The sequence below is a fragment of the Drosophila grimshawi genome, unplaced genomic scaffold (assembly GCF_018153295.1).
Source record: "Drosophila grimshawi isolate 15287-2541.00 unplaced genomic scaffold, ASM1815329v1 contig_311, whole genome shotgun sequence".
Lineage (NCBI taxonomy): Eukaryota > Metazoa > Arthropoda > Insecta > Diptera > Drosophilidae > Drosophila > Drosophila grimshawi.
In genome coordinates, this window is record NW_025063098.1 from 26,714,363 (window position 1) to 26,731,748 (window position 17,386).

A 17,386-nucleotide genomic window follows, 5' to 3' on the forward strand; every position below is an offset into this window, starting at 1 on the left:
TGCGTTCTAAAAACAAAAACGAGGCTGCATAACAATTAAAAATAATTGTACAGAAAAAAATAATAAAAATCATAAAAATGTTGCCATGCCTCGCAAAGAACTGAGCCAAAATATTCTGTGCGTTTTGCGTTTGAGTCTTGTACAGAAACGTGTAAAATTCTATTGCCGCCGTTTAGTTGCAATGTGTTTTTCCAACTTAATTAATAACAAAACAATTTTCAAACGCTCCAAGCTGTGCCTACTTACATATTTGTGTACATATACATTTATATATATATACATCTTTATGTGTTTATTTTAGTATGTGCTTGTACCAAAAGAAATATCTATATATATGCATATATATAGCTAAAGTTATTTGTGTTGACCTTAAGCATCGGACTGCTGCCTGCACGTGGAAAATCTTACATTTGTACTTCTAATTTGAGCATTTAGTGACTGCGCTTTATGGCTTTGCTTCAGTTAAGCTCCATGTACTTAACATTTCAAGTGTGCTTAGAGTGACTAAAAAAATGTGAGAGCAAACATGTACTTCGTTGCAGTTAAGTTGAGAAAGTTGAAATTAGACGGAATGTATTTTATTATTTATAAGCTGGCGAGAATAGGAGTAAAGATTCCTAGTGTGTGTTTTTATATAGAACAGATTAGGTTTATGACGAAATCAAAGTTTTTGTCAAACTTCAACGTATTCGTTAAAATAGTGGCCATAAAACATCTAACTGATGGATATCATGACAAATGGAATGCTTACAAACATAAATACATCACATGTAAGCAACTAGCAAAAGTACTTAAAATTCAGGACAACTTACTGTGAGGCTATATTAGCTGCTGAGAATATAGTAAATCATTGACGTAAATTCTAAGTGTGTTTCTCACACTAACTTTCTTTTTTTTAATAAAACATAAAATGAGTTTAAGGCTTGGCTTATCTTAAATAGAAATCACTTCTGGACTACCAAAGCATTTGGAAGAGTTACTTTAAACAACTGTTAAAAGTCTAGATGACTTAAATGTATATAAGTGAACTTTAATATCTAAATATTTTTCTGTAATTGTGGGAATTCTAAAGAACTCAAATTTGATTCTTTTTAAACAAGCTGAAGAAAGTTAAGTTGCATGTTTGACGCTTAATTCTTAGAACATCTTACTTTCTCCTATAGTGTTTTGCTTATGCTCTTACAAATGCTTATGCTCTTACAAATCTTAAATATGCTTTTGATCTTTGCGATTCTAAAGTTAAAAAAACACAATGTTTTGAGGATAACCTAATGTCTTTCAAAATATTGAGAATATATAATGATAATTAAGAATATATTTAGGAGTCAAGTGCTGTAAATATTAATCAACTTGCTTATGACGTAACACTTAAATGTAATTTATTTAAAAAAACGTCCCGCTTCTATTTATATTAATTTTATTCACAGCCATTAATATGTATCTAGCCGAATAATCTCTATATCTACTTTCTTTATACATATGAGTTCTTATTTAATACTATTGTTTATATTCCCTTTTGTCATCACACCCACTCTAGACTAGCCACAATAAGCATTCAATAGACCAGTCCAGACCCGTTCAAACCATGCCAGTCTGTTTCGAGTTTTGGTTTTAGCCATTTATGAATACTTGAGCTAATTAATTTAAATATTGAAAATGTGTAGCGCGTAGGTCGAAAACGGCGAAAAGGCGTCGCCGTTGCCATAAGTGCCGTCAGATAGAGCCAACATGAAGTGATATCAATACAGAAACCGCCGATATGCCATATTGAGAAGAGGAAAACCGATTGTGTATTATATATAAATCAAAATTAATGCCTGCTTAAATAGTATATACTTGTATTCCATAAGACAACAGAGTCATTAACTATTGGGGGGCTAATGAACTTGCCATACTGTGAATATGAAGCAATCTGCCAGTCGGACAAGTCAAGACATAAATAACAAACCCCAAACCAACAACGACAACAACAACAGCAACGCCATACAAATTATACTTAAATACTTAAATAGTGAGCGTATTTAAGGTATGTTTTCCATTTTTGGCTTAATTAATAACATAGCACTTGAGCCTTGCATGTTTCTCTTCTCTTTCTTTTATTTATTTATTTATTTTTTTTGGCTAAGAGCAAATGCAAATGTATCTGAAAAATGCTTTGGCTATAATTAACTGCACTTTGGCTATAGAGTACAGGTGAAATGTCAGGCACACCGCTGTGCTCGCTTTGGCGCCACTAAGCTGCCAATATGAAGTGCATATTGTTTACAGCACATGCTGAGCACTCACACACACACACACATATGCACACCCAGCAGGTTTTTGCTAATCAAGCCGAGTAGGGCAGGAATACCACATTTATAAGTATATATAATTGAAATATATATAAACTTGTTAATTTTTTTTATTGTTTGTTTGCCTTGAGTAACTTGCCAGCAAGTTGGCTTGCAAATTATGTATATGAAAAAAGTTTACAGTTTTCTTGTTGCAGTCTTCAAAAGTTCATTATCTTGTTTGATTTTTTATTAGTACTGCTTCGCCAGCATTTTGATCAGTAACATATGATTTAACAATCTTTTTGTCGTTATTGCATAACGATAGTTCCTATTGTTCATTCTATCGATCAACTGTCATCAGTTTGGTGAGTCAACTTTTATTTAAGCTTCGCTTTTATAAACATACAAATTTAAAAAATGAAACAAATTCGATAATTTGAATGGCAAGAAGTATCGAAATTTCAACTGTGATTTAAATGCAGCTCTACGTAGAGCAATAGATGAAATACTTTAAATCATCTTTTAGTTATATTTATATTTATATATTGTTATGTAAGTGTTATCTCTAGCGCTTATACCGAATCGATAGTTGATTTTGTTATTTTAATATTAAAATAATATTTATTTAATTAATTTATTGCTTTTTGTATAGTTTCATTAATATAAAAATAAATAAATATCTGTGAAAATCAGATCTTTAGCCATTCAACTTGGGATCAATCACTTTTTGTGTGCACCGATTAAAGAGAATAAAACACTTTTATTCACTTGGCTATCATTTTGTTTATTTTTTCCGTTTTTTTTTGTACGCTTAACAAAACGTTGTCTTTCCACTGTGCTTATTGTTTATTGTTTTGTCTTTTAAATGCTTCGAACGTGCTAAATATGTATTTAGCACTTCATTTTTTTTTTGTGATTGTTTTTTAAAGTTAATGGCGAAGAGTTGGCAAAAAAAAAATCGGCCGTCGCTTGAGATATTTTGTTTTGCTGCGGCTGTTGTTGTTATGTCCACTTTTGGCAGCTGTTCATAGCCATATATATATATACATAAATAATTATATAGGTACTTATGTGGCGTATAAATATAATAGTATCTATGAGAGAATATGCTATCAAAATAAATACATAATAAATGTGGCATGACAATTGCTGAGACAAGCATTGAGCACTTAACTCATTTTTGTGATTATTGCTTCCTGTATGTATTGTAGAATTTGTGCTCAAGTATTTGTGAGAGCTTAGATTGTTTTGTTGTGGCGTATTTGAGGTGAAATCGGGCATTCAACTGGCGAGCGAAGAAGAAATAATGTTACAGAGCCAGATACAAAAGTATCTTTCGCAAATAGAGAGATACACCACTGACTGTTCACACAAATTAGCGATTGGTAAAGCGTACCTGCTTACTGATTACACACAGACAGCAAAGTCAAGCAATTAGCCAAGTTAAATACATAATGCATTTCTGTCTGGGCCAGCTACTGCGCAGTCCGGCTGTCACTGCCAACGTCGACGTCGACGTCTTAAGTTGGCCAGCAATGCAGCCAAGCATTCAGTTAAGTCGGCTGCAAAAATATATATTTATATATCTTAAGCCATGCCGTGACCGATAAATCTGCTAAAATGCTCGAGCGAAAAATGATTGCGGATTGTGGTTTGTGGTGCGATTTGGCTTTGGGATCTGCATCAGCATCTGCATCTGAGTTATGGGCTGCACTTTAATTGGCGGCTTTTGGTTAGCCACCGATTTGCAGCTGATCTATGCAAGTTATAGCTGCGATTCACGTTAAGCGCAGTACGAGATAGTAACTTGGCCAGCATATTATCTGCTTAAGAGTTTAATCGTTGCTAAACGCTCTACACAACTTCCATTTCACCATTTTAGTTGTCCCAGCAATTGGGTCAGCTGCGTGCTGCACGGCAACAACAACAGCAGAAGTAACTCAAGTCGCACGTTTCTCGCCTTGTCAAATCGTTCTCAGCTAACGTATCTGTATCTTTATCTGTATGTATGTATCTGTATCTATGACTGACTTTTTTGGCCTTTGATGCAACTTGTTTTGGACTTGTTTGTTGGCATTCTTAGCAGCCAATGCCACAGCCAACGACAATGGAGCGTTAAGTCTGAGCTGGCATTCTGCAATGAAATATGGACACAATTTTCACTCCCACCCCCCGCTTTGTCACTACAATAATAATAATAATATTGTTTAGAAATATTGTGCACACAACAGCCAAGCAAAGATCAGCCAACGTCGCCATAATAACTATCTTAAAGTTTTAAGCTATCAAACTCTGAAATAAGCACGATTGAAAGTTGTTCTCTGGTGTTGACAGGTTTTCGGCGTGAAAAAATTATGCTAATTGGCAAAGTTCAGCTAGTTTTATCTAACGATTAACCCACAAAAACTAATCCTACGTGAAAATAAACAAAAGAATTAGATTCTATTGCTTTATATGCGCAGTGAACTATATTATATTTGTGACTAAATTTCACATTCAAGCATTGTAAATATCATATTTCTCTAACTCCAAAAATGGATAAAAATTACATAAACAAAATAATACAACGGTTATGAGTAGAATAAAATATACATATATACAGCAGGCTTAAGTTCAGAATCATTTTTTTTTTCTTCTCCGATTTATTTCGAATCTTTTAGGGATTGATTTATAGAGCTATGCAAAAATTATACAACATTTATTATATATATTTTAAGCTATTGTGCTCAATGTTTCTTAAGTTTCAAATCCCTCTTCAAGATCATCTACAGCTACAAGTTAAGAGTTGAAATATGACTCCTAATCTAGACAACCGTATTTTCCCACACTACTGCTTAACCCAGAAACCAACTATAACTTGACCACAAATATCTCAGAATTGGGTGGAAAATTGGAATGAAAATATTAGAGCTATATATCTATAACGACTTATCTATGGATATGTGACAGCATTTCAGTTTTGATTGCACCCAAATACCATATACCAGAGTCACCCTCTAAGAAACCAGCCAAAAGTAGCTAATTGTCAGCACTGGTTTAGATATGTTGGCAACGCCAGTGGCAGGTTAACTTCAACCAATAGCTGCTGGCCTTGGTTACTGGTTTCTAAGCCGAGCTGAGTGGCTTCCAACACTTGAGCCTATAACACTCTGTGTGTGTGTGTGTGTGTGTTTGTGCAAGTGTGTTGCGGTGTGTGTGTGTGTGTGTGGTGTTGTGGCTAATGGCAGAGATTGAAATGTCATTGTTGTCAGCTTAGCGTTTGAAATTAAAGCCCCAGCAAAAAAGATCATCTAAAACTCGAGCTCAAATTCGCTGCTTGGTCAACCAAAAAAAAAAAAAAAAAAAAGCAAAAACAAACAAAATTGTACATTTTGCTAACACTTCAAAATTCTTTATTGCTCTGTTTTTGTGTTGCTGTTACTGCTGTTACTTCATTTATTTCTGTTACTACTGATACTACTGTTACTTCTGTTATTTGTTGTGTTTTGAAAAGTAACTCAAACGAAATATTTCTCGCTGTCTGAAAATGTTTATCAAAGCCTTAAAAATCGTTCGGTGCCCATTCACAGCTAATGTCTTAAGTCGCTTCAAGCGCAAGCTAAATCCAACCAAAACAATGTCCGATGATCTGGACGAGCTGTTTCTCTCACCAATACCGGCCCCAACTCCCGTAGAGCTGCAACAGTGCATCTTGTTTGGCTTCCGCCGTCGCCTCAATCCCGCCCAGATACTCGACGAATGCTGCAACGCATTTGGCCCATTTGCGCCAAGTGCGTCGTATGTGGCTCGATGGTATCAGAGATTTCAAGAAGGCCTCTTTACCATTGACGATCGAGACGATGATGACGATGACGATGATAAGGAATGGTGTGGGGGCGGTGGCGGTGGGCGTGACCAAACGCCAACCACTTGCAGTGACTACAATGACTACGTTAATGATAATGACAATGACCATGGCCTATTGCCGCTGGTCTTGCATGATATGGGGCTGCTAAAGGATAGTTATGACAATGATGTTTATAATGAATACAATGATTATGATCACAATGATAATGATGATGCTGATGATGATGATGATCATGATGGGCACGTGATTAGTTATTGGCACGGCTATGGTTATTTGGGTGGCAAGCACAGGTATCTTTAGTTTTATATCTCCCCCTTCATCATAAATATTTCAACTAATTTCGATTTTTTTTGCTTTCGTTTTTGTTTTTATTTTAAACAGCGGAATGTCGATAAGCGGCTTGCCGCCATTGCCAAAATCTCTTAGCGGTTTCAACAAGCTGCTCGGCTCCGATTCGGGACTACTCAGCGATGTTGAGGCACAGCAGGAGTTGGAAAACAGCAATAACAACAACAACGACAACAACAAGGAGAACGAGAGCGGCAACAAATTAGCAAGCCAAATAGTTAGTGATAACAAAAGCAACAACAACAATTTGAACAGCGATAAGCAGGCATCTAAAGACAGCAGCAGCAAAGATAATGCAAACGATAAATCAGCAACGGCCACAGCAGAGTCAGCCTCACTAACAACAACAACAACACCAACAACAGCAACAACAAACCTGGCTGCCAATGCAAGTAAAAATGAAAACAATTCAACAACAACAACAACAACGACAGCAGCAACAGCAACGACAATAATAACAACAACGAAAGCGACAACAACAGCGCCAAGCTCACCTGCAAAAATCAATGTAACGGGCAGCACTCTGGACGCTCAGATAGCGACGCTGCGAAAGGAAATGGTAAGTCGATTGCCCGCCAACCAAGCAACCAGCATTTGGCTGGAAATATATTTTTCTGCTATATGTATATACCCTATAAAGTGGGTACACATTTGGAATTAGTTGACAAGAATGTAGTTATTTTTAGGATTTTGCTTCAAATTAGTTAATGGAGTTCTTATAAAAGATTATATCATTATCTTTGTAATTTGGGATATTGAAATGTGTTCAGTTAAATTAAATTAAATTTGTTTTAAATCAGTTAAATGTAATTTCTCAAATTTATATATTTACCAGATATATTAAAAAAAAATAAATATCCCTATTTTATTTTTTTATTTTAGTGATTGGTTCTTATCATTTTTTCAAATCAAAATAAAAAATATTTCTATTAAGCATTTACAATGCTTAATTTGAATGCATTTAAATGCACAATACCATTATGAGAGATATTATATACACTCTGTAACACTATACTGGGTATATTTATTGACTACCACATGTGCAAAGCTCTCCTTTGCTCTTGAACGAAGGAACTCTTCATCACAACTCCCCAAAATTAAGTATACCAATTACTCATATGACCTTCTATTGAAGAGTACTTGTATTTCGCCTAACTGTAGAGTGATTTATAACGCTTCTGCGTTTGATCACAATTTGGGTTGGTTTGCGTTTTGGTTGCTTGCCTTTGCTTCTGCTTTGGCCACAGTTTTCGGGGCGCGTCGTTTACATATGAAATGAAGCTAAGAAATTCTGTTAGCTTCTGCTGCTGCTGCTGCCGCTGGTTTACAATCAAAGTGAAAATACTTCAACGAACGGAAATGATTTCGAGCTGCGTATTTGTTGATATATGTAAATATGTATATATATATATATGTGCCGTCTGTCAGCACATGAATTCCCAAACAGCAATTTCAGATTTCACTGTTTGAAAATTCTTCAGCTTTGGCTTGCACATTTTTCATTACTGGCAGTGAGTACGAGTCGTAATCATTTGTTAGTTCATTTTTCATATTTTTTTTTTTACTTTACACAATAAAAATTGCATTTTTTGGGTGCAGCTTTCTACAACTTTGAGTTGAGTGATGATGTTTGTTGGGCATAGACGTATCTGTAATGATTCTTTTTGCAGCTGCAGCTGAATTTGAATTCGCTCTCTAACTTTTGGACTTCTATAAAAGCGAAAAAGAAAGTAAAGCCCATGTCGCGACAACTTTCAGTTTTTTCCGGTGGCAGAGTTCATGAATATTTCAGGGCATTAAATAAGCTCACCCCGCGACTAAACTCCAAACTTTGACATTGTCGCGCTGTCGCTAAGCTGATATAAATGACCATAAGGCAGTCAAATGGTCATTTTCATGCGAGTTGGGTCAACAAAGCGAAAAATGCAAATGCAGCTTTAATTCATTAAGTCGAATTGGCAAAGCAATTATCTTACCAATTCGAAATAGCCAAACCAAAAATAGTATGATACAGCGAACGAAAGAGAGAGAGAGAGAGAGAGCTGCCCCAAAGCAATGGGGCGGCCTTTGGCTTTAAAGTTTTCCAGCTTTTGTTTCTGCTTTTTGTTGTATGTGAGAGTGTGTTTTTTTTTGTGACATTTAGCCACGATACCAAACACTTTGTCAGAGTTGAAAGCGCAGGCGCAACGTTTATTTTGGCGTTAGTCTCTTCAAATAATGTATTCATTTGACATCATGCCTTGGGGCATAAGTATGAACAGGCAGCAGCAAGTGGCAGCAAGGGGCGATAGAAAGGGGCGTGTTTCGTGACTCTGATGTGAGTAAATGTAGCTGCAGGTCAATTTTATAATTACGATGCATCAAAAACTAAATGGGAATTTAAGTGAGCATCACAGTCTGACGTGCAATTAATACGAATGTAAAATATTTGCAAATACTCTATGCGATTGCTATTTATGGAATTTGCGAAAATATTGATGGTTTTATAAATCAAAAGAGTATATACGTCGACTATTTCTGAAAATTGTAGTTGCATGTAAATCCTTATACAATTTTACTCTTAATTCCATGGCCAGAATTGAGTAGAATTCTATTAATTTTATCACTCTTTCTATAACTATTTATATGAATTATTATATTTAATTCTCTTTGCCCTCAAAACATTTTTTTTTTCTTTTAATATTATAAGTATTTTACTTCTTATTATTAATTATTTTTTATTACGTATAACTGCAACTTAATTAAAAATTCTGTTTATTTTAAATGACCTTAAGATTCAATTCAGGTTCTACATAGAGTTGCTTAAAAATGCGCACGATTTATCGTGGTTACAGCTTAAAACAAGAATTAACACATGCAAAATGTATATATATAGAATATATGTGTAATTAACGGGTCACAGCTGATGCGAGTTTGTATCTGTATCTCATGTTACATCCGTTTGCGATGTGAACTCGAATTGAGTTGGAAGTTTTTCACATACTATTTGAGGTATTTGGCCAGTGTTTTTGAGCTGATACGCTGATCACGAACTGCACATGGCATTCGCATGTGAATTGTGACACGTTTTTTGAGGCTGCCACCTGACTGGTGGCTAACTGACTTGTCTATTGGTCTTTATAACTCTGTTGGCCAGGCCCACATACACGGCCTGCGGGCCAAGTGTTGGCCAAGTGCTACTCGAAGTTGTGCTCTTGACCAAGCCTCAGCGCCATCATCATCCCAACATCGTTGCTGTTGATTTTGTCGTTGACGGTTGACAGTTGATTTGTAATTTGGTTTGTTTTTTTTTTTTTTGTGTGATTTCAAATTTTTTGTTGCTGCTGCAATTAAATAAATTAAAATTTGTCTGCACGCTTGCGCAATAATTTAACATTTGTAACGCAACTGCGACTTGTTTTTAATTGCAATTCGATTGGGCTTTGTGGGTTACACATAGTATTTGCCAGCCAGCCAGTCAGCCAACTGAGGCTTGTCTTAGCCGGGTCTAAAGTCTAATACTGGCCACAAAAAAAAACCTTTCACATTTTATGCCTAGCTCCGGCGACCTTTTGTAAAGAACCTGTTTAATGGTACACCAAAGGCGTAGGTGTAAAACTAAAACAAAATCACAATTGTGGTGCGGCTGAGGTTGGTGGTGTTTTCGGTGGTGCTGGCTGACTAGGAGCGGCCACGTTTCGAGTCTATTTGTTGCCCCACAAAAACCCAAAACACATCTAGATTTCTGGCGAACAGTTTAGTTTGTTGTTGTTTCTATTTGCTACAACAGATTTTGGCCTTTTTGTGCTCCGTATTGGAGCGCCAATTGTGTGGCAACTAAGTACGTTTAAGCATTTAAGCCATTTGGCAATTTGCATACCAGTTGTGCAATAATTCTGCGGCACTTTTTTGCATTTTTTATTTTATTTTATTTTTTGGGTCAGGCGTCATCTGTGGGCTGGGCAATCCTTAGTGCTCTCCTATTTATTTTGTGTTACCTGTTGGCTGTTACCTGTTGGCTGTTACAATTAAATTACAACCGTTGCTATGTGTCTTGTTACCAATTACGCTCCACTTGCTCTTGTTACCGTTATTATTGTTGCTGTTGTTGCTATGAATGTTTCAACTAATTTCACGCGCTCAAAGCCAGTTCGAAGTTAAAGCCAAAAATGCCGGACAACGCCAACGCTCGCCCAATGACACAGTAATTGGTCATTGTTTTTGGCCAACCAATTGTTGTACCCTACACAAAGAGAAGTACTATAAATTAAGGCATGATATATGCGACATCATGATATATGCGAGTGGAAGGCGCGACCTTAGCCAACTTTTATATAAATCACGTTTTTTTGGAAGACATTAATGCAGTCTGTTTTAAATAAATATAATTGAGATCAAATTTAATAAGTAAAGTATGTATGTGCAGTAATAGTGATTAAATAATTCTAAAAGATTTTATTGTTATTGCTTACATAATTGTTTTGACAAACTTAAACAATAAAGAATAAAAATGCAAATAATTTGTCCATTCAAGTACTCTTCGAGGAAATCATAGATATTTAAGAGTCCCCGGATTGTTAAGTAAATATACATGTTAATTATTCATTTATTTATTATTCGTTTTATAACATAATTTCAAAATTTTTTTATATACAACAATTCAACTGATTACTCTCCAATTATTATGCATAATTATATTAAGTAAGTGCTGAGAAAGACAGTTTTTTTGGTGGTTTGTTGCATTTTTTTTATTTATATGAATGGTTTGTCATCCAAGGCATGATGACTGTGGAAAAACTCATTGCAATTATGTGCTTACATTGATTATTCAAATTAGTCGGCTTGATCAACATCATCACTGTCAATTTCCTCATCTGCATCATTATTTGTTTGTAGCTAATGATCGCAAGCGACACTTTCATAAATGTTTGCATACTTAATCAAATTTATCAAAATATTTGAAGATTGCCTAGTTTCCCACAACTTACATGTCTTTTGTTTTGAAATGCTGTTAACAAAAACAAATTAATATAAAATCGCCACTGTGGTGCTGCCAAAAATTACTTTACAGCTGGGAAAAGCATATTATTTTGAATATGTAAACTCGTAATTTCTGTTTCGAATATTTTCTATATAAAGTAAGTTAATAATAACTTGTTATATATATCACTTAACAATTATGCAACATTATATATTATATGCATTTGTGAAGAGTATTAAGTAAGTCGTTAAATTAGTCTTGGCTGTTAGTACCAATGGATAAACATTTAAATTTACTCGTTTACAATTACGCGCGGCCTGTCGCCGGGCCTCGAATTGGGGGCTGCGGATTGCGGACAGCGGGTCTTTGGGCCTGGGTTAGTTTGGCTTTGTTTTTGCAAATGTTGCGGTTGAATGATTAACGATTCAAGCTGTGAACTGTTTGTGGGTGTGTAACACACAACACACACACTCACACACACACACACACACACATAGTACATGCTTACATACCTGGTGCAATTATGTTAGTTGGCCGCTTTTGCTTTCAATTGTTCAATTGCTCAGCTCAGCTCAGCTCGGCGGCAACGATAAAAAACCAAAGAAATTGATACTCTTTCGTACCTACATGTGGGTACGTATTTATTTATAGTTTTTTTTTTTTTGCTGCTTTGTTTTTTTTTTTTTGCAATGTGTCGTTTGTAGCCCAGCCGGTTCAATTATGAAAACTGAAAGTAAACATTTGCCGAAGGTCAGCAAAGCCGTTAAAATTATTAGATCAGCTTTCAAAAAAATGCCATAAACGCAATTATATTATGCAAACTTCAATTTATGTCAATTGGCCAAGCCAATGATAAATTGGCATATTACGATTATATCAATCAATATAGATTGTGAGATAAACCAGAGACGGAAGTTAGTTGGTAAGTTAATATGGAATAGATAGGCTTTTGACTTATAGACACGTTTAGCTTGTTCAAATTGTGCTTAACTAAGTGTTCTGCTTGAAAAAATCGGTAGATACTGGGATTTGAATACGGAGAGAGTGAGAAAGAACGAGACTAGGCTAGATGATGTGCATGCAAATTGATTGAGATGCTTACTTAGATGCTCGTCAAATCTAATCGGTAGGCTGAGCTGATTTTCTGCTTCCTTGAGCCACAACTCAATTTTCATTTCAACAATTTTTGTTCGAGCTCCGATTGATTTCTAGGCCCAAGCCAACTACAGAGGAGCTGTCTCGTTGACTTGCTCATCTCAATGATAGTTATTATTATTTATTTTTTTTTTTTGTTTAGACAGCTTTCCCCTTGGCCTTCGCCTATTTCTGGTCAGTTAAAATTGCTGCGCCTATAAAAAAAACAATCACATGCATTCCATATTAATGAGCTGCCATCCAGAGTGGGATCCTCTCTTGACTCGTATAGATGAATTGTGTTGTGCCAGGCCAAATTACGCTCAATTGTTGTTGCTGTTTGCCAGGGCTTTTGTTGTCGCACCGAATGTAGATTAAATAATAACACTTTTTTCATATTGCAAGAAAACGCATTAAACAGAAAAAAAGGCTTGCAACAATGGATGAATAGCTGGAGTTGAACTAATCAGCACAAGCGTGCAGTCATTAAGCCAAAGCCAGCGAATCAAGCCAACTAATTCCCTTGTTGCTGTGATGGCTCGCAAATTAAATTTATGAACAGAGAAAAAAGAAGGCAGCAGCAGCAGCAGCAGCTGCCACATTAGCCGCAAGCCGCAACAAACAAACCCAAGCAGCAGGGCCAACTTAGTGAGAAGAAATGCATCAAGCCATGAAATGACTTTTTATGGCTTTCCATAAAACGGCCTTGAACGCATTGGATGTTCTTTCTATTGCATTTGTTGCGCTCGCTTTTCGCTCTCTCTCTTTCTCTCTCTCTTTCTCTCTCTCTCTTTCGCTCTCTCTCTCTCTCACTCTCTCTTAGCCAAGTTTCTTTTTCTTCTTCGATTGTTTTACTTTATTTGGCACAAGCCACAAAGCAAAAGCTTAACAAATCCCTCGCCACAACATTCAAATTCATTCTGCCTGGCCAGCGTAAAAGATTCATTTGAATGCGTTGCGAATTCGTTTGCTGGCCTGGTCACACTTGAAGATTCGTATTCGTATTCGTATTCGCCATTGTGTATCACCTGCATAGATGTTTTATATGTTGCTTGGGGGTTTAATGAACTCTCTGGCCAGTTATGTTGCGTAAATGATATATGATATAATGATAAGCGTACATGTGGTAATGATCCATGTAAAAGTTGTCTTTGCTTGTTCTGTGATTTATAATGATTTCCTGGAAATTTACATGAGAAAAATATCCGAGAGTTGCTAATGTTATTCTAAGAAATCTTTAGATAGGATCATAATGAGCTATGCTAAATTTGGGTTTTATTCCATTTGCTGTGAGCATAGATTATAGCTGATTTTTGCGTTCTACAAAAGCTGCTTTAAAAACGTGCGCAGATTTTAAATGATTATGGAGCTGAGATATCTAAACCGTCTTTAAAGCAATCTAAACAGCCTCTAAAGCGCAAAATATTTGTTATTTTTTGACAATCACCTATTAATCTACTTGTATTGCTTTGCATAGTGATCGAAACATGTTTTGATTTTTAACGATAACATTTTTCTAAAACTCAATTTGGGCTCATGGAATTTTATTTTTTTTGCCATAAAGGGTTTTGTGTGCCACAGTTGTATGTGTGTCATTGAGCTTATCAAATCAAACAATCAGTGGAGATTTTAATACTCAAGAAATCATGTCATTTGCACATATGAATATGTAAATTATAAATATTGCCAAGCATTGCATACAAAAACTTAGATCAGATCGATTAGTTTCCTTTAAGTCTCAAGTATCGAATACAGTTTTCTGCCTGAATATATATTTATGTTATCAAGTTCAAGCTGCCTGTCATCTGTCTTAATAAGAATGTGATGTAACTGTTGGCGATCATAAGAAAATGTACTCGTTCACTTACAGGAAAGGGAATGTAATTCTTTTATGATTTATTTTATTATGTTGTCGCTTCCGTTGCTTATTTCAACGTCTTCCGCTCATGCTGTGCTTCTGCTTAAACTTCTTGGTTCTACGGTTCGGTTCTTAAATTTAACGATGGCGTCATTCGAGTAGTACTTGTTGTGTACACCTTTCTTTCGAAAATTCCACCTTCCGGCGGCGTTACTCATTGCGTCTTCACTGCTTATGCGATTCTTCTGTGCCTCCTGGGGTCAACGTCACTTATAACTGTGTGCCGCCGCTTCACCTCCCCGCAGTCCCATCATTCTGCTGTGTGGCAACCTTTGCATGCATCATGCAAAAAATCAGCGAATGGAACCAATGTCAGTCGCGGTTCAAGTCCGGCTGCGATTATATCACACACACCCAGCATTGCCAAGGCACAGGGGCAACTATACAGATACCCACACACCTCCCTCCCTCCCTCCCCCAACAACCATCAACTCTTTTTAGGAGTTGCATGCATAATTAATAACGAAATGATTTGGCGCTGGACTGCGAATCGAAATTGAAGTTGCCTTTGCTTGCCACATGGCCGCAGCGGGTGGCCGCAACTCCTGCAACACCAAAGACTCAGCTTGTTGTTGTTGGTTTTGCCTCTGTCTTGCGGCTGTCATGGCGTCCACTAATGATCTATGCGGGCGCCCAGTTGCTGGCAGACTGGCAGCCAAAAGGCACCTGCGAAAATAAACTACGCAAGTTCCTCGAACTATAAATAAAGCGGATTAATGTAAATGCCCTGCAGGGAATGAGGAATTATTGCCAGCCAGCCAGTCAGCCAGCCAATTGAGAAAGTTCTTTGCAGTGCAGTATAAAATTAGCCAGACGCACTCGCACACACACACACACACACACGCACTGGGATGTAGAATTTGCATCTGTGCATTCCTTGCCCTTTCACACAGGAAACGCTCGACGGCAACAACAACAACAACAAAGACATCTGAAAGCGAAAGTCTGCTGTTAATTGCCTTGAGAGAGGCGGGGAATGAAAGCAATGATTACTTTAAGAAACATTGTCACTGGTTTTCTGTTATTATATCATTTTACGCTCAATAAGTCGGTTCATAATTGTTGCAGCGCGTTGGAGGCGACGCTAACTGTGGCCACAACCCGAAAATGTTGGCCAGGAAACAGGTTACAAGAGACAATAACACCCAACAACTAACTGATCGTTGATAAAAAGTTGACTTACATTCCATCAGCAATTTGATTGCGTTGCTGTTGTTGTTTTTATTGTTTGTTGTTAGTTCGTCATTTCTGGCTAATGCTTTACAACTTAGCCAACTTCTTGTGCAGCTGACTGTGAAATTCACTTTTAAATTTGCTGGTTTTTATTGCCACTTTTTTTGTTGTTGTTCGTCTTCTTCTGCTTAAAGACGAGCGTAAACAAAATAAACAAACAATTTAAACATGATTTTCATTTTATTTTTGCCCCACCATTCGAAACGCAACAATAATTTTTCAACAATGGCGCAGACAGTTGAGTTCTGAAAGCAGATTGCTGACGCTGGTGCAGAATAAGTCATATATAATTATGTACTATGTAGCAATTGGCTTAAATTTGATGAAAACTTTAGTCTATATAAGTATATCGAGTGTAGCAAGCATATAAAAGTCGAGTATTTAGGGAAGAAGTTCTTTTGCCAAGGAAATATAAACAAATGAAAATAATAGTTTTAAATTCACAACTAAGGTAATGTAATATCTTAAGCTGAGGTCATGGCAACCAAGGCTATTTATAATAACGTAGACTTGTATTTAAGAACTTTACAAGTAATAAATATAAGCCATGACATCACATCGTTAATAACCCAAGTTAGTTAAAAGTACTTAATACACTGAGTCATCATGGCTCTAAAAAATAATAATTTACAACATGACGGTATTTAGTTATTTATTGTTTCTTTTTGCAAGATAATTTAACATGTTTTTTTTTATTTTTATGTTTAAAATGTATTTATTTATTTCGCTGGTATTCCGTAATTTTCAGAAAGAGATTATCACTGACAACTTGACGTGACAACTTGACAAATATTTTATCATTTCGATTTGTGCAATATAATTTATCAGGTTCTTGTAATATTTTTAAAATTATTCCATATACTTATGTGCTAATATTGATTATAATTGTTTGTTGCTTACCCCTTTAGCAACCTACGACACTGGTTTTCTGGCTTATATTTGCTTTGTTCTTTCCGTTTGTTTTTTGTATATACGTAACAGTATTTTAGTTTTAAGTGCAGCACCGTGTAAACAATAAGCCGACAACCTGCTGCGATTTTCAATGGTTATTTAACGTATAGTTATTTCTTTAAATGTTATTTATTGAATTGCCAGATTTGCTATCAATGCCTATTTTTATTATTGCCACATTAACTATGATTTCGTATTGTATTTCTAGCTAAATGTCAGCAATGCCGCCGATTCTAAGGTTGGCCTTTGAGCATTTCAGTTTTTGTAGTTTGAAGTTTACAGCCTTGTTGCAATATACTTTTTGGGTGGCTTTTGAGAATCGAGCTGTGAAGGTTGATCGTTGGCTAATTGTAAACTAAGTAGACAATAGCCAACCGCTCTTAACGGCTCCACTTGCCACGCAGACAGACGCGGACACGGCTCCGTGACTTATTATGTGCGAGTCACTGAAGCTAAGTTCCGTTGGGGGATATATAAACATATATATATCGAAATAAACTTCATGGCGCAATGGGCTTATAAAGTATATACATATATATATATGTTATATGCTTATAATATGCAAATTGTGTGTTGCTTTGGACAATTGTTGCAACGAGGTGTGTCATAAGCACTTAAATAAATATATTCATATATAGATAGTATATATAAGCAATTATTTGTATAGCTATATTTATATAGTTACCACTTTTGTGATGGCGCAGAAAGATGAAAGTCTGCAC

At 36.0% G+C, this 17,386-nt stretch overlaps 1 protein-coding gene across 2 annotated transcripts in view; it reads left to right on the forward strand.

The window, feature by feature from the left end:
- Window positions 1–17,386, forward strand: part of LOC6568554 (type-2 histone deacetylase 1) — a 50,362-nt gene that overhangs the window by 22,481 nt on the left and 10,495 nt on the right. Inside the window, exons 2-3 of one of the 2 annotated variants that reach the window (XM_032740816.1) lie at window positions 5,843–6,410; window positions 6,502–7,027. In XM_032740816.1, coding sequence (XP_032596707.1) covers window positions 5,843–6,410; window positions 6,502–7,027 — 1,094 coding nt within the window. The remainder of the gene's footprint in view (window positions 1–5,842; window positions 6,411–6,501; window positions 7,028–17,386) is intronic. The other variant, XM_032740815.1, reaches the window with a different exon arrangement.